This window comes from Microcaecilia unicolor, chromosome 9, assembly GCF_901765095.1.
Source record: "Microcaecilia unicolor chromosome 9, aMicUni1.1, whole genome shotgun sequence".
NCBI lineage: Eukaryota > Metazoa > Chordata > Amphibia > Gymnophiona > Siphonopidae > Microcaecilia > Microcaecilia unicolor.
This window is the reverse complement of record NC_044039.1, coordinates 31,335,425-31,353,363: the sequence shown is the minus strand read 5'-3', so window position 1 is coordinate 31,353,363 and position 17,939 is coordinate 31,335,425. Positions and strand designations below refer to the sequence as shown.

The window sequence follows — 17,939 nt, the reverse complement described above, 5'->3', positions numbered from 1 at the left end:
TGCTAGAGGTAGGGTTACCATATGTCCGGATTTACCCGTACATGTCCTCTTTTTGAGGACATGTCCGGGCAACCGGGCGGGTTTTGCCAATCTGCCCATTTGTCCGTATTTCTGGACAAATGGGCAAGCTGGTGGGTGGGCCGTCCTACAGGACGGCCCACCCGCCAGCCTGCCCGTTTGTCCAGAAATCCAGACAAACGGGCAGATTGCTAGCCTCCCCTCCCCTTACTTACTACTGCCCTGGTGGTCTAGTGACCTCTTCCGCCTTTGGGGCAGGAAAGAGCCCCCTCTTTCCTGCCCGGAGCGCTGCCCTGCATGCATCCTTCCTGTTGCTGATCTCGGTGCCGATTCAAAATGGCCGCCGAGAGTTGACGTGACCTCGCGAGACTTTAATTCTTGGCGGCCATTTTGAATCGGTGCCGAGATCAGCAACAGGAAGGATGCATGCAAGGCAGTGCTCCGGGCAGGAAAGAGGGGGCTCTTTCCTGCCCCGAAGCGGTCACTAGACCACCAGAGCAGTAGTAAGGTAAGGGGAAGGGGGTGATGGGGAGGGGAGGTGACGGGGTGTGTGACAGGGGGGAGTGGAAAATGTGACAGGGGGCGGAGCGAGGGCGTGAAAGGGGGCAAAGTGGGGTGTTTGGTGTGGGTGGGGCATGTGTCCTCCTTTTTAGGGGACAAAATATGGTAACCCTAGTTAGAGGCCATTAGCTCCAGACTAGCGCCCGCATTTACCTGCATAGAATGTTCAAAGGTCCGGAGCGGGGGAACAAACAGGCATATAGATGAACAGTGCAAATAGCATGCTAATGTAGTGAAGCTCATGTAAATGAGGTCATTTTGTACTCCTCCCCAATGCTTAGAAAAGAGTCTCCAAAACAAAACTGCCTTACCACTGCAAGAAATAATGCCAGATCTGAGCAGGCATTAGGATGTTGATTGCTTTTGGAAGCAGAAGGAAGCCTGTGCAAGCCCTTAACCCCTGGATTCTATATAGTGCACTTAGATTTAGGCACCCAAATCAGTGCGGATTCTGCAATACCGGGTGTACCTTAACAAGCTAATGAGTGCTGATAACAGCACTTAACAAGCAATAATGAGCACTAATTGGCACTGATTAGAATTTAGGCGCACAACTCACTAAGCGTATTCTGTAACAATGTGCGCCAAACTTCTAACGCACAGAGGCAAAAAGGGGCGTGGTTATGGGTGGGAAAGTGAGCGTTTCACAGGCGTTCCAAAATTTAGGTGCCTATCTATAGAAAATGGCCCAGTGCACCTAAATCTACGCACTGAGATTGACACCAGGTTTTCATTGGCGCAAATGGATGCGTGCAGGTATCAGTGCTGAAATATCTACTAAGTATATTCTATAATTGGCGGTAGGTGCCGATTATAGAATACGCTTAGTCGGCACTGATTTCAGTGCTGATTTTTTTAGGTGCCATATATACAATCTCCTCCTAAGCACTGATCATGAGAAACAAATATGCGCAAGTCACAGCAGACTCTAAAGTGAAAACACATATTGGCGTTTGTTTCCTGCATTGAAATATAAGCATCCAAGCTAAAAAAAAAAAATTTTAAATGCTTATATTTAGGCCACAGAAAACAGATGCCAATGAGGGGCATAATTGAACGGGGCCGGCCATCTATATGGCGGGTGGGGTTTGGGGGGCTCAGCACCCAAGGTAAGGGAGCTATACACCTGGGAGAAATTTGTAAAGTCCACTGCAGTGCCCCCTAGGGTGCCCGGTTGGTGACCTGGCATGTGAGAGGGGACCAGTGCACTACAAATGCTGGCTCCTCCCACGACCAAATGGCTTGGATTTGGCCGTTTTTGAGATGGCCGTCCTCGGTTTCCATTATCGGCAAAAACCGAGGTCAGCCATCTCTAAGGCCGGCGATCTCAACATTTAGGTTGACCATCTCTTAGGTCGACCTAAATGTTGAGATTTGGCTGTCCCCGACCGTATTATCGAAATGAAAGATGGACGCCCATCTTGTTTCGATAATACGGGATGTCCCGCCCCTTCGCCGGGCCATCCTTAGAGATGGGCGCCCTTAAAGATGGGTGCCCAGTTCGATTATGCCCCTCTGTGTCATCTGAACAGCATCCAAGCAAGAACTGCAGGCTGGAAAGTCTGCAGAGGTTTTATTGCATTGTATGAATTAAAACTGAAGTGTTCTCATATAGATGCAAAGTCGTTAAATACATTTCATATCAGAGAATAAAGAAACTGAGCCTCCTTTTCCTCTCACACCTGGTCCTGTTGCGACACAGTCTTTGAGGTCAATGGATCACAGTCCCGGTATATGGAGTACAAGCAGAGTCCACTCAGCACCGCACAAGTAAGAATCACCCATTGTCCTAAAAGGTTTATATAGAGTGACCTATGGAGACAGTAAGTAAATTACAATTATTTGCTAAAATATACAAATAACTGAACTCAGATCCTTTTGATTTTTGGCTACAAACCATAGGGCCTTTTTGTGTGTTGGCCCATTATTATGGAATTGTTGATATCTTAGCATTCTCTAAACAATGTAGATCTTGGCTTTTTATTATTACTTTTGACTATTACATTTGAACTGTGAATGTTTTTATTGTATGTACTTACATGTTGAGAGCCACATTATACACTTTGAGAAAAGTGGTATACAAAAATGAGACATAAATGAATAAAAATAAACTTCATGGGGGCAGTTGCCCATGACCACCATAGAACAATACTATGTGAAGGATTACTCCCTGGGAGCAGCCCTTTGGGCTTCTTTTTCTAGTCAGATGTATAAACAGATGACATCTCACCCATTTGTCTCACATTTACTTTCCCTCTGGGTCTTTTTAAAAACTAAGCTGAGGGGCTCCCATGCTTCCTCTTCATTTGCACATATTACTCAGGAGCCAGGATTTTCGGTAGGCCTGAGATGGGCAGTATTTGTTGACTGGGCCCAACGTGGTCTTATTACATTTCGAGATTTCTTGGATGTTGGGGCAATGCGCTCTTTTGAGGAACTACAGGAATCCCATGGACTACCACCTACAGACTTCTTTTCCTATTTGCAAGTAAAACACTACATGTCCAGTCAAGGGTGGCTGAGGGTTGATCCGGATGAAACTGAGCATTTAGAAAATTTATGGGCCTCATAGGGATGATTAGGGGGACCGTTACTCACTTATATCATTTTATCTGAGGGAATGATTTCCTTAAGCTTTCTTATATGTGGGCGTGGGAAAAGGATTTGGGGTGTGAACTGAGTGTGACTGAAAAGATGCTTAGAGGTGAAAAAAGCTTCTGTTTGTGTCTTGATCAATTAAAGAAAATGCTTTAAAAGTATCGAGTAGATGATATTATACACCAGATAGGGTAAACGCTATGTTTTCTGGGCCCTCAGATTTATGTTGGAAGTGTGGTACGGACACAGGTACCTTTTTCTATATCTGGTGGACATGTGGGGAGCTTCAGGGGTTTGGCGGGAAGTTATGCAAAGCTTGTCCTCTTCCATTGATACACAGGTTCCTTGTAATCCTAAATGGTGTTTGCTTGGATGGGGTAACCATAGAGACCTGAAATGGCAATGCCACCTCAAAAGACTATGTTTAGCAGCGGCAAAGAGTGTCATAGCTGTGCATTGGAAGCAGGGCAGAGGACCAACACTAGCCAGCTGGCGCCTGAAGATAAACTTTTGGGGAACTTGGAGAAATTAGCTGATCGTAGATTGGGACAATATAACTCCACTAATGAAGAATGGGTACATCTGGATCTATTACTGAGGGACACTTAAGAGGGTTGGGGAGGTTGGGTGGGTTCAGGATTAGTGGGGTTTGGGGGGACACACTTTGGAGTCTTACTAGGATGGAGTTCAGTACTTTAAAGGTAGCATGGAGTGCTCCAAATTATGTTCAGCAGGCAGGGGGGTAGGGTTAGGAAGGGTTTACAGGAATAAGTTTCTGTTATTGGATGCTACTAGTATGTTTACCATTTGATTGTTAGAATATACCTTTTGAAGTTTGCAATGTTTTCTCTTTTTTATAAACCTTCAATAAAAACTTAATGTTCAAAAAACAAACAAACCTCATTACTCAGGATTTAAGGTAGATAGATAGAATTCAGAAATCAGAAGTAATATGTCTAGGTCCAGAGAGTTGAATTATCGTAGCATTTTAGAAAACCATCTGCTGACATAGAGACTGTTTTAAATTGCATGCAGGAGTGCATGTGCAAGTGATGGTATGTGAAGCAGGAACAGGCATTTCACAAATATAAACACGGAAAAAGATCAGTGAAGGAAACATGCTACTTACACATGTCATTTGAAATGACATGTGTAAGTAGCATGTCCTTCCAACTACTTGTCCTTCCAACTATCACCCCATCTCCCTCCTCCCTTTCCTATTCAAGATACTTGAACGTGCTGTTCATCGCCGTTGCCTTGACTTTCTTTCATCTCAAGTTATTCTTGATTCACTTCAATCTGGCTTTCGCCCCCTTCTTTCAACTGAAACAGCGCTTGCTAAAGTCTCCAATGACCTGTTCCTGGCCAGATCCAAAGGTCTCTATTCTATCCTCATCCTTCTCGATCTATCTGCTGCTTTTGACATTGTTGATCACAGCCTACTCCTTGATACGCTGTCCTCACCTGGATTTCAGGGCTCTGTTCTTTCCTGGTTTTCTTCTTATCTCTCCCAGCGTACCCTTAGTGTATTCTCCAGTGGATCCTCCTCTACTTCTATCCCACTGTCAGTTGGTGTACCTCAGGGATCTGTCCTGGGACCTCTTCTTTTCTCCATCTATACTTCTTCCCTTGGTACTCTGATCTCATCCCATGGTTTTCAGTATCATCTTTATGCTGATGACTCCCAAATCTACCTCTCCACACCAGAAATCTCAGCTGAAATCAAGGACAAAGTATCAGCCTGCCTGTCTGACATTGCAGCCTGGATGTCTCAGCGCCATCTGAAACTAAACATGACCAAGACTGAGCTTCTTATCTTTCCCCCTAAACCAACCTCTCCTCCTCCCCCATTCTCTATTTCTGTGGATAACACTCTCATCCTTCCTGTCTCATCAGCTCGTAACCTTGGGGTCATCTTTTACTCCTCCCTCTCCTTCTCTGCACCTATTCAGCAGACTGCTAAAACCTGTCGTTTCTTTCTCTATAATATCACCAAAATTCGCCCTTTTCTTTCTGAGCACAATGCCAGAACCCTCACCCACAATCGTATCACCTCTCGCTTAGACTATTGTAACTTGCTTCTCACAGGTCTCCCACTTAGCCATCTCTCTCCTCTTCAATCTGTTCAAAATTCTGCTGCACGACTAATATTCCGCCAGTGTTGTTATGCTCATATTAGCCCTCTCCTCAAGTCACTTCACTGGCTTCCTATCCGTTTCCGCATACAGTTCAAACTCCTCTTATTGACCTATAAGTGCATTCACTCTGCAGCTCCTCAGTACCTCTCCACCCTTATCTCTCCCTACATTCCTTCCCGGGAACTCCGTTCACTGGGTAAATCTCTGCACCCTTCTCTTCCACTGCTAACTCCAGACTCTGTTCCTTTTATCTTGCTGCACCATATGCCTGGAATAGACTTCCTGAGCCGGTACATCAAGCTCCATCTCTGGCCATCTTCAAATCTAAGCTAAAAGCCCACCTTTTTGATGCTGCTTTTAACTCCTAAACCTTATTCACTTGTTCAGAACCCTTATTTTATCATCCTCACTTTACTATTCCCTTATCTCTTGTTTGTCCTGTTTGTCTGTCCTAATTAGATTGTAAGCTCTGTCAAGCAGGGACTGTCTCTTCATGTTCAAGTGTACAGCGCTGCGTACATCTAGTAGCGCTATAGAAATGATAAGTAGTAGTAAATCTCTAGTGCAACAGTGGGAACAATATGTTTGAAATTACTATCTCCATGACTATTGAAAAGTAATTGTAAAGGTCACACATGATTAGTGTTGAGGTTCCCTGTGAAATAAAAGCCTCAACTGACCCCGAAACAAAGAATACAGAGAAAACTTCATGGGAGCACCTTGCTGTAGTACAATACTCATGTGTTATCACACAATGATATGCGGAAAAACAAATAAAGAAATAATATTCTTAACTAACTGAAGACATTAGGAATTGTATATTTTGGCCTCTTGCCCTATTCATCAATATTAAGCAATATTTCTTGAAGGACAGCCATTCATTGGTACCATTGTGTCTGGAGGAGTTGAATTTTTATAGAGCATTAACTAAATGCCTTTTCCCCGAAAGGTTAATGCCATTATAAACGAATATTTGTCTTGAAGGGAAGGGTCAAAAGATCTGCTATTCATTATGTACTCCAGTCACCAAAATTCATTTTGGCCCCTGGAGGATGAATGATGTTAAAACAATAAGCGACTAATGTAAAAATCACATATTTAAAAACTATTCAGCAAAAGTGAAAAAACAATACTAGGAGCAAGCAGGGGGAAGAGTCAATACTGAGGTTCCATTAAGGTCTTCCACTCCCCTGTAGAAACGCTTGTAAATACCCTTTTGAGATGGATGCACATTTGTTTGAAATGACATTTCAAACCCAAACCAACAGGAAAAAAACTCAACAATTTGCTTTTTTTTCCCTGTGTTGTCAAGGCCACCCTATGCTCAATAATGCACATGATCTATTAATAGGTGCACTGTTGATGAACTGTGTGCATTACTGAGCAATAGCTCACACTTGTGCAATAATACACACTATTGATAACACTGTCCATAAAAAAACACACACAAACAAAAAATATAAGGGCTGTTCGTTAATCACGATTAACGTGTTAATTATTAATCACAATTAATAATTAATAATTAACTGTGTGTTCCACAAAAGGGATTAACATAATGGTTTCGGTAGGGTGGGATTGTTTGGGGGGGAGGGGAAGGAAGGGGGGAAGGGGGAGGGAAAGGGGAGTTTCTCTTTTTTTTCTGTAAAAGTTATTAACATGTTCCAAGTGTCATTATATCTGGTTAATAAAAATGATTGAAACATAATTAACTGTGTGCAGCTCACCTTCTGTCTCCCTCCCGTACCTCCCCTACTGAGCATGGTATGGCATCTCTCCCTTCCCTCCCATATTGAAAGACTGCCTGCGGCCTGCACTGGGCCTTTTCCTCTGACCTTTCCTGCCTCCGTTTGACACAGCTTCCTGTTTTCAGAAGAGCAGGATGGGTCAGAGGGAAAGAGCCGGCCCGCTGCAGGCCCAGGCTGCAACTGCACTGCAGGGCTGAAGACTTACTGAGCAGGTAAAACCGGGTTGGAAGGAGAGGGGAGGCAAAGGGAGGGGAGAGCTAGCCACTGGCAGTCCGTGAGAGGAGCGGAGGGAGAGATGCCAGATTGTGAGTGCAGGTGGGTGGCGGAGGAAGAAAATTAAGAGAGAACTTTGGGTAGGGGGAGCAGGAGGGAATAGGGAGAGAAGCTCATGCAGGGGGGGGAGAGGGAGAGAATTCAGAGAGAACCTTGTGTGAGTGGGGGGAGAACCATTGGCAGGGCCAAAAGTGCTGGGAGAGATGCTAGACTGTGCATAGGGGGTCTGGAAGGGGGAAATAGGGAGAGATGCCAAATTGAGGGGGAGAAGGATGGAGGGAACAAAGTGAAAGGAGAAGAGAGAGGGAGAGATGTTGGGCTCAGAGAGAGGGAGGGAGGGAGAGAGAGATAATGTACCTGGGGTGGAGAGGGTGGAGGGAAGGAAGAAAAAGAAAGAGGTTTTGGAAGGGGGGGGGGAGAGAGGGAAGAGAGAGTCACCTGGGGGTAGAAGGGAGGAAAGGAAAGAAAGAGTTGGACCTGAAGTCAGGACAAAGGAAGATAATCAGTGGCATGCGTACAGGGGAGGGGCCTTGGAGACCTGCTTCCCCCCCCCCTCCCTGTTTGGGCTCAGGCTCCCTCCAAAGCTGTAGTACCTGTTCAATAGCTAGTGGGGTAGCTGGAGCCCCACACCAGCTGAAGAAATCCACTGCCTGAGTCACCGCCTTCCCCCTTCTACTGCCTCAGGATCAAGGAAGTCAGCAGGGTGCCTCCAGCCACCAATGCTTGAATTCCCCAAGCATGCTTAGTTCATACATGAACTGAGCATGCTCAGGGAGTGCCGGTATCAGTGGTGGAGGTACCCTGCTGACGTCCTTGCTCCTGAGACAGCACAAGGAAGGAGGCCGCTTTGGCAGTGGATTTCTTTATTTTTTGAAAAGTGTCTTGTTTATGCAAAAAAAAAAAAAATTCTTATTTACCTTCCCAAACCCCACTGGGTCAATATTCAAAGCAATTTAACCAGCTAGAAATGGTTCCTGCCCAGTTAAATTGTGTGTTCAGGGCTAACCACTCATTTTCAGCGGCACTAAACTGGTTAGTGCCGCTGAAAATGTCCGGTTAGCACCTATCTCAAAACCACCTACTTTGGAGACATTCCAGGGTTGGAGTCAGCACTTAGCTAGTTAACTGCTGATATTCAGCACCTAACCACATAAAAGTCAATCCTATTTTTAAGTAGAGGAGTAGCCTAGTGGTTAATGCAGCATGCTTTGATCCTGGTGAGCTGGGTTCAATTTGCACTGCAGCGCTTTGTGACTCAGGGTAAGTCACTTAACCCTCCACTGCCCAGGTACAAAATAAGTACCTGTATATAATATGTAAACTGCTTTGATTGTAACTACAGAAAGGTGGGTATATCAAGTCCCATTTCCCTTTCCCTATTTGAGATTCTACATGGAATGTTGCTACTATTTGAGATTCTAGATGGAATGTTGATAATGGAGGAGTAGCCTAGTGGTTAGTGCAGTGGAACATGGAATGTTGCTACTATCTGAGATTCTATATGGAATGTTGCTACTATTTGAGATTCTACATGGAATATTGCTAGTGGCCTAGTGGTTAGTGCAGCAGACTGTGATCCTGGGGAACTGGATTTGAGTCCCACTGCTGCTCCTTGTGACTCTGAGCAAATCACTTATTTATTTATTGCATTTGTATCCCACATTTTCCCACCTCTTTGCAGGCTCAATGTGGCTTACAATACATCATGAATGGTGGAAATATATAAGAAAATAGACATGTAATATTACAGAAGGATCTTGGGTAACATGATGATAGTAAAACATGATAGTAGTTTAACAAGCAGAAATTATAAGACAGTTCTGGATATATGATGAGGATTTCACATTTGTTGATCTTTGTGGTATGCCTTGTCAAAGAGATGGGTTTTCAGTAGTTTGCGGAAGTTAGTTAGTTCATAGATCGTTTTCAAGTTGCACGGTAGTGCGTTCCAGAATTGTGTGCTCAGGTAGGAAAAGGTTGACGCATGCATTAGCTTGTATTTTAGACCTTTGCAGTTGGGGAAGTGAAGATTAAGGAATGTGCGGGATGATTTTTTAGCATTCCTGGGTGGTAAGTCTATCAGGTCTGACATGTAGGCTGGGGCGTCTCCGTGAATGATTTTGTGAACTAGGGAGCATATTTTGAACGTGACGTGTTCTTTAAATGGGAGCCAGTGTAGCTTTTCTCATAGGGGGTTTAACACTTTCATATTTTGATTTACTGAATAGGAGTCTAGCTGCAGTGTTCTGGGCTGTCTGAAGTTTCTTGATTATTTGTTCTTTGCAGCCAGCGTAGAGTGCGTTACAGTAATCTAGATGACTGAGTACCATTGGTTGTACCAGGTTACGGAAAACAGTCCTTGGGAAGAAAGGTCTTACTCTTTTCAATTTCCACATTGAGTGGAACATCTTCTTGGTAGTGTTTTTCGCGTGGCTCTCAAGTGTTAGGTGTCGATCAATGGTAACTCCAAGAATTTTTAGGGTGTCCGAAATTGGAAGATTCAGTTTTGGTGTGTTAATGGTGGTGAATTTGGCCGTGTTATGTTGAGAGGTAATTATTAGGCATTGGGTTTTTTCTGCATTGAGTTTCAGCTGCAATGCATCCGCCCATGAATGCATGATTTGTAGACTTTGGTGAATGTCATTGGAAATTTCATTTAGATCTTGTTTAAATGGGATGTAGATTGTTACATCGTCTGCGTATATGTAATGGTTGAGGTTTTGCCCCAGGTACAAATAAGTATGTGTATATAATATGTAAACTGCTTTGATTGTAACCACAGAAAGGTGATATTTTTTTTTTATTACATTTGTACCCCGTGCTTTCCCACTCATGGCAGGCTCAGTGCGGCTTACATATTATATACAGGTACTTATTTGTACCTGGGGCAATGGAGGGTTAAGTGACTTGCCCAGAGTCACATGGAGCTGCCTGTGCCTGAAGTGGGAATTAAACTCAGTTCCTCAGTTCCCCAGGACCAGAGTCCACCACCCTAACCACTAGGCCACTCAATCAGCTCAGGTTCTGATTGAGTTGGATGCCAAAAATGTAGGAGGAAATAATGGAGGTCTGGTTACCAAACACACTAGGCCTAATATAGGAGGAAGGACCACTGTAAATGTAGAGCAGGTGTTGGGCATATCCCCTGCCTTTACCACATGCTTCTTTTTGAAAATAATGTATGATAAGTGCAAAACCTTATCAAAGGGCCCCCGAGTTCTTCTGAGCTTCCAAGCAGTCTAACCCACTAGTGTTTAAGGCACTGATAAACGGTGTCAAGTTACAACAGAGCAGGGGCGTAGCCAGACTTTGGTGGGAGGGGGTCCAGAGCCCGAAGTGAGGGGGCACATTGTAGACCCCCCCCACCGCCACCACCAATTTGCCCCCCCCCCCCGGCCGACGACCCTCTCAATTCCCCCTCCCGCTGCCAACCCTCTCCTGCCCACCCCTGCTGGCGAGGGACCCCAACCCCCCCCAGCCGAGGTCCTCTCCCTCCCCCGCTCTGCTTCTGAGTCTGACATCCAAACAGAACGAAGGAAGAAGAGGACCTCGGCTGGCGGGGCGACGGCGGGTTGGCGGCAGGAGGGGGGGTCGAGAGGGTCATCGGCAGGGGGCTCCAGGGCCAAATCTACGGGGGCCCAGGCCCCCGTGGCCCCACATAGCTACACCCCTGCAACAGAGTGTGATATGAATTTTAGGAATTTTCTGGGCAGTGCCTTCACAATGGAGAAGCAGATTTCATCTGTTGTTAGAAGCTGTTTTAGGAGACTTCGTGGAATTTTGGGGATAACAGAACAATACCTATGCTGAATTAAATGATTTGTGTTCTTTTAATGATATATGAAAAAATTAAAAAAGAAAAAACTGAACTTTCTACAGTATTACATAAAGTTGTAATTAATTGGACTAGGGTAGTTCTCTTTTTCAGAATCTTTCAAAAACAGCCTTGAAACAATATCAGCTATTCCAAAACACTGACCGGCTGATATTGAAAACCATTTAACCGGCCAAATATGGTCACATCAATACCTGGAACATCTTTGGCTGGTTCCAACTTAACCAGCCAGTGCTGAATATCGGCTTGACTGGTTACGTTGGAACCGGCTAAAAATAAAATCAGATATTCAATGCCGGTCACCAGAAACGGCCCAGCATTGAATATCTGGGCTCACAATGACCACGGGAGGCAGCCCGGCTACCTCCCACAGTCTGAATATTGGCCCCTAAGTATATCAAGTATATCAAGTCCCATTCCCCCCTTAAGTAGTGCCCCCCCCCCCCCAGCAGTTGCCAAATACCATACTTAACTGGCTATGCTTTAGCCAGCCCCCAGAAATTCAGTGCTGAAGCCCTGAGATGGCCTCACATTGAATTTCCAGGCATAAAGACAGCAGCAGTCAGTCAGCCAGCAAAATGCTAAGCACAGCAAGCTGAATGTCAAACCCTATTCCTTTAAATTATCCTGTTGTTAGTTTCCTGATTGCCCACAAGAGGGCTTCAAACGCTTAAAAAAAAAAAAAATTAGTGCAACTAACTACAGATTCTTCTTCTTGCTCAAACATACATATGTTTTAAACCATTTAAATGATTTTAGTGCTGGTACCTAGTGTATATGAGTTCTTGTGGCTAAAATGATTAACTATTTAAAACTTAACCTTGCTGAGAGGAGCTGTACAGAAGAAATTCTTAGTTTATGGAGACATACAGGGATGAGATGATTGTTATTTTTTATGTTTTGTTTTTTTTGATTTGCTGCACTTGTATCCCCCATTTTCCCACCTATTTGCAGGCTCAATGTGGCTTACAAAATGTTATAACAACATGTACACATTATAGGATAATAATTTCAGAATATAGATACAGATGGGCACATAGAATATCATAGCAGTCATATTAACGGAATAATAATTTTACAATTAAGAGAAAGGGGTAACTTCAAGGTTTCAGCATTGCTAGAAAAACTGATATTCTGAGATGTAAAAGAAGACCACTGATTGCAAGAGGTAAGAATGGGGGCTTCCAGAAATTGCTAGCCCCTTGCAATATTTAAGAAGGTAAAACAAATGACTCTGCAGTGCACGTAAAATTAATTGTAGTTAGGAAAAAGTCTTCTGCACTCCAAAACTGTAGCAGCTCACAGAAGTAGAAAGGATGCCATTATATTGTTATTTAACTTTGGTCTACTGGAAATTAAAAGGATGTAAGGGGAGTATTTTTTTTTCAATGGGAAGGGCTCCTTTATTTTTGAGAATTTTTTGTTTATTAAGAAGATTTTTATTTTTATTTTCATAAAAAGCCCCCTTCACACCAACATTTCTCTACCTCTCCTCACAACTTCTAGTGATCTAGCACTTGTGTCAGCTGCGCAAACTCTCCTTGCTTTTCTGGATCCCTTTTGGCTTCAGCCATACCCCTCTTTCCCTCCACAGTCAAATCACAACAGAGCCTGCTCTTGAAAGCCGCCCAGGATTTCCAGATTTACAAATGACCTCACTCCAGACCCTGGCTGTGGTGAGTTTTCATAAATGCTCTCCACCACTGCTCCAAGCCAGGAATTCTCAACCCAGTCTTCGGAACATATCCAGCCAGTCAGATATTCAGATATTCATAATGAATATGAATGAGATGGATTTGCATGCACTACCTTCCTTGATTGCAAATCTACCTCATGTATATCCACTGTAGATATCCTAAAATCTCAACAGACTGGGTATGTCCTGAGGACTGGACTAAGAATCACTGCTATAAACTATTCTCTTCAAAAGCAATAGTGTAACTTAGGGGGGTAGTTATTGAGCATCATTAGGGCTTTAAGTTGCATTATTTGTCCCTTAATGCAACTTAAAAGCCCTAACAGTGCTTACCTTAATTTTTCGTGTCACCATGGGTTACAGGAAGGGGCATAATCAAACGGGGAAGACCATCTCTAAGGGTGTCCATCTCTAAGGACATTCCAGCGAAGGGGCGTAGAAACCCGTATTATCAAAACAAGATGTGCGTCCATCTTTTGTTTCGATAATACGGTCGGGGACGCCCAAATCTCAACATTTAGGTCGACCTTAGGGATGGTTGTCCTTAGGTCGTCCTTAAAAATGGTCGTCCACGGTTTTCGGCCATAATGGAAACCGAGGACGACCATCTCAAAAACGACCAAATCCAAGCCCTTTTGTCGTGGGAGGAGCCAGTATTTGTAGTGCACTGGTCCTCCTCACATGCCAGGACACCAACCGGGCATCCTAGGGGGCACTGCAGTGGACTTCAGAAATTGCTCCCAGGTGCATAGCTCCCTTACCTTGGGTGCTGAGCCCCCCAACCCCCCTCCCTAAAACCCACTTCCCACAACTGTACACCACTACCATAGCCCTTAGGGATGAAGGGGCGCACGTACAAGTGGTTACAGTGGGTTTCAAGTGGGTATTGGAGGGCTCACATTTACCACCACAAGTGTAACAGGTGGGGTGGGGGGATGGGCCAGGGTCTTCCTGCCTGAAGTGCACTGCACCCACTAAAAACTGCTCCAGGGATCTGCATGTTGCTGTGATGGAGCTGGTTATGACATTTGAGGCTGGCATAGAGGGTGTCAAAAAAAGTTTTGTTTTTTATTTTATTTTGGATGGGAGGGGTTGGTGACCACTGGGGGAGTAAGGGGAGGTCATTCCCGATTCCCTCCGGTGGTCATCTGGTCAGTTCAGGCACCTTTTCGAGGCTTGGTCGTGAAAAAAAAGGGACCAAGTAAAGTCGACCAAATGCTCGTGAGGGACGCCCTTCTTTTTTCCATTATCGGCCGAGGACGCCCATCTCTTAACCACGCCCCCGAAAGCAGTTGAGGATGCAAAAAATCAGCTTTCAATTATGCCGCTTTGGGCGACCTCGGGAGAAGGACACCCATCTCCCGTTTTGTGTCGGAAGATGGGCGTCCTTCCCTTTTGAAAATAAGCTAGATAGTAATGCTTTGCATCTCATTAGTATGCAAATACCCTAACGTGACTTGCGGCGTTAGGGCCAAAAAACCCCCACAGTAAAATAGCCTTAGCTTTTTGCTGAGGTTATTTCACCACCCAGGAGTATCAGACCACAAAGTTGTGGCCTGATGCTCCCTGTTGAAGTTTACAGGAACTGACATACTGATATCCCCCCCCCCCCTTTCCCTCTGATGCTTCCCCAGATCAAGCACCATTTTTCAAAAGGCGTTGGACTGAGCAGGAGCAACTAGACATTGCTCCTGCCTGACGGCCCCTCTGGACTACCTACGAGGAACCTGGCTGCCCCTTTAAGGATATTGCTACATGTTGGGGGTGAGGGGAGCGAGCCTTGGACTTTTTGGGGGGTGAAGGGTAGAGGCAGGGGCTTCCTCGGACGGGGGGCTTGAGCGAGGTGGGGGGCTTCCTCAGGGGGGGCTTGATCAGGGTGGGGGAGACCACCAGATGCTCTTGGCTACTAGAATAGTGCATGGCTCATAAGAGCATTATTGATTTACCATGCTAGTCATCAACCTGCAGGACTGTTATATCGCTGGTTGCTGACTACTGCAGTAAATCAAGGTGTGGTAAGAGGTGATCTTTTACCTCACCTTGATAACTTCCCCCCTTAATATAAATATATTCAAGATTATCCAAAACTCAAGCCCACGTTACTGGAGAGAAGGAGAAACAGTAAACAAATAAGTTTCCATACAAAATAAATCAAAAAGGGAAACCAGCAATTCGTTTACTATCATGTCTGTACATAGCAAGACCCATCATCAGAAATGTTAGGCTGATGTAGCTACTATTATTGAAATTGTGTTGCAATCATTCTGGGTCTTTTGAGAAGTGCAATAAAACTAGGAAAAAAACAGTAAAAAAAGACGCGACGAACTCAAGATCATTTTATGAAGCGAGCTACTGTGCAAGCCTATGGAAAGAGCTGGTGAGAAAGGGAAGTATCCTGTTCCATCGGTGGGTTTCAGAAATCTTTGTAAAATATTTCTTAGAATAAGTAAACCATCTAGCAAGGCATCAAACAAAGAATAAAAATTGGACTACGACATGCTTACAGTTTTGCTTGGACTCTACTTTTACAGGAATTGTATCTTTGAACTTGAGACTGGTTGACGCCATAGACGGAAGTCCAAGTGAAGGTCCCACCGACAACGATGGTCCAGAAGGTGTGTCTTTGAAAGGGATGGGGATTAAAGCTAAAGAAAACAGTTACAACACATTTTTCATCAAATCATCCTTTAAAAAACATATAGGAATCAATGTTGAAAGCAAGCCGAACGTCAGACTTAAGTGCCTTAATTTTGGGACCCTAAAGCCAAGCTTATTTCTGCTGATATTTGCCTTCTGTACTTTTGTCCTTATTTTCTTACATTTAATTTTATTTTATTTCTTATATACCTCCTTCTAGCCCAAAGCTAGAGAAGCAGTGCACATTAAATTTAGACACTTAAAATTGACATTTATGAAGATGGCCTGCTATCTTGGGCAAACTGGATGGACAGTACATGTTTTTATCTGCTGCAGGGGCGTAGCCAGACAACAGACTTTGGGTGGGCCTAGGCAAGAATTGGGTGGGCACCAAGTGTTCTACCCCCCCCCCCCCCCCAAAGAAAATGATCTGAGCTGGTGGGAAAACGCTTCTTTCCACCTTGGCAGCAGGCTTGCACTGAAAACTGAGCATGCACAGGTGCCAGTGTCACGGAGAGTAGCATAATCTTCAACTGGCGGAGCTTGGGATTCCCACCAGTTACCACTAAACATGTGCTACTGTTGGGTGTGCCTGAGCCATAAATGGGTGGGCCCTGGCCCGCCCAAGCCCACCTGTGGCTACGCCACTGATCTGCCGTCATTTACTATGTTACTATGTTTCCCTATACTTAGTAGGTCGTTGTAGAAGTCTGTGCAGTATCCGCATGTGTAAATAGCAGATTGCATACGTTGAAAAGGCTCCTATCAGGTTGCCTCAAAATGGCTGCAAACTGGACATGTAGATGCCTCAGGATACACAGATTCAGGGGCCCTTTTACAAAGTGGCGGTAAGCCCAACACAGGCTTACCATCCGCCAATATGGAGCTACTGCTGGCCCAATGTGGGTGCCGGTGGTAGCTCCAACCCTAGCTAGCGCCACTTCTCACACTAGGGAAAATAAGGCACTATTTTCTAGTGTGACAGTTTTCAGGTGATAATCGGGCAGCGCCACATGCTACCTGGTTACCGCCGAGTTAGCTCAGGAGCCCTTACCACCACCTCAATGGGTGACGGTAAGTGCTCCCCCTCACATGGCCACAAGGTAAGAGCAATCTTACCACAGGACCATGGCTATTTTTGGCCTTTTTTTACCCACTAGCGCAGGGCCCTTTTTACCGCAGGAAGAATCAACTGAGCATCACACAATTGCTGTGGGAGGCTATTCCATAATTTAGCTTCTACAATCATGGAAATCTTTTCTCTCTATATATCCAGTCTCACTTGACAGAAAGATGGTATCTCAAGCAAATTTTGATTCTGGGATCTCATTTCACGTGTGGGAGTATAATGGCTGATTTTGCTATTTTCCATATTAATGGCCACGCACAAATTCTTCCATTAGCCAGTGACCAATAGCTGGTGAACCTCTACTGCTACCTATTTTATAGGCAGTACAGAGTCACGCGCTAAACCTGCTCTAATCAGTGAATGGCAATCCCTACACACTAATCAGTTAATGCAGAACATGCCCACTCTCCACACCAGACCCTCCCCAGTGCCCCAAACCACACAGTAAGCCATTTTTTGCTGCAGTAACATGGAGAGGCATAATCGAACAGGGACGACCATCTCTAAGGGCACCCATCTCTAAGGACGGCACTGTGAAGGGGCGGGGCATCCCGTATTATCGAAACAAGATGGGCGTCCATCTTTCGTTTCGATAATACGGTCGGGGACGCCCAAATTTCAACATTTAGGTTGGCCTAAGAGATGGTCGACCTAAATGTTGAGATGGTCGACCTTAGAGATGGGCGACCTCGGTTTTCGCCGATAATGGAAACCAAGGATGCCCATCTCAAAAACAACCAAATCCAAGCCATTTGGTCATGGGAGGAGCCAGCATTCGTAGTGCACTGGCCCCCACTCACATGCCAGGACACCAACCAGGCACCCTAGGGGGCACTGCATTGGACTTCAGAAATTGCTCCCAGGTGCATAGCTCCCTTACCTTGTGTGCTGAGCCCCGCAAAACCCACCCAAAACCCACTCCCCATAACTGTACACCACTACCATAGCCCTTAGGGATGAAGGGGGGCACCTAGATGTGGGTACAGTGGGTTTCGGGTGGGTTTTGGAGGGCTCACATTTACCACCACAAGTGTAACAGGTAGGAGGGGATGGGCCTGGGTCCGCCTGCCTGAGGTGTACTGCACCCACTAAAACTGCTCCAGGGACCTGCATACTGCTGCGATGGACCTGAGTCATGACATTTGAGGCTGGCATAGAGGCTGGAAAAAATGTTTTTTAATTTTTTTTTGGGGGGGGGGGGTGGGAGGGGGTTGGTGACCACTGGGGGAGTAAGGGGAGATCATCCCCGATTCCCTCCGGTGGTCATCTGGTCAGTTCGGGAACCTTTTCGAGGCTTGGTCGTGAAACA

The 17,939-nt window shown here is 45.1% G+C and overlaps 1 protein-coding gene across 2 annotated transcripts in view; it reads right to left on the bottom strand.

The window, feature by feature from the left end:
• The window catches only part of LOC115477643 (sodium-coupled monocarboxylate transporter 1-like), a 70,494-nt gene that overhangs the window by 28,468 nt on the left and 24,087 nt on the right, over positions 1–17,939 (bottom strand). The window contains exons 6-7 of one of the 2 annotated variants that reach the window (XM_030214656.1): positions 15,369–15,509; positions 2,262–2,391 (exon numbers count right to left, since the gene is read on the bottom strand). In XM_030214656.1, coding sequence (XP_030070516.1) covers positions 2,262–2,391; positions 15,369–15,509 — 271 coding nt within the window. The remainder of the gene's footprint in view (positions 1–2,261; positions 2,392–15,368; positions 15,510–17,939) is intronic. The other variant, XM_030214657.1, reaches the window with a different exon arrangement.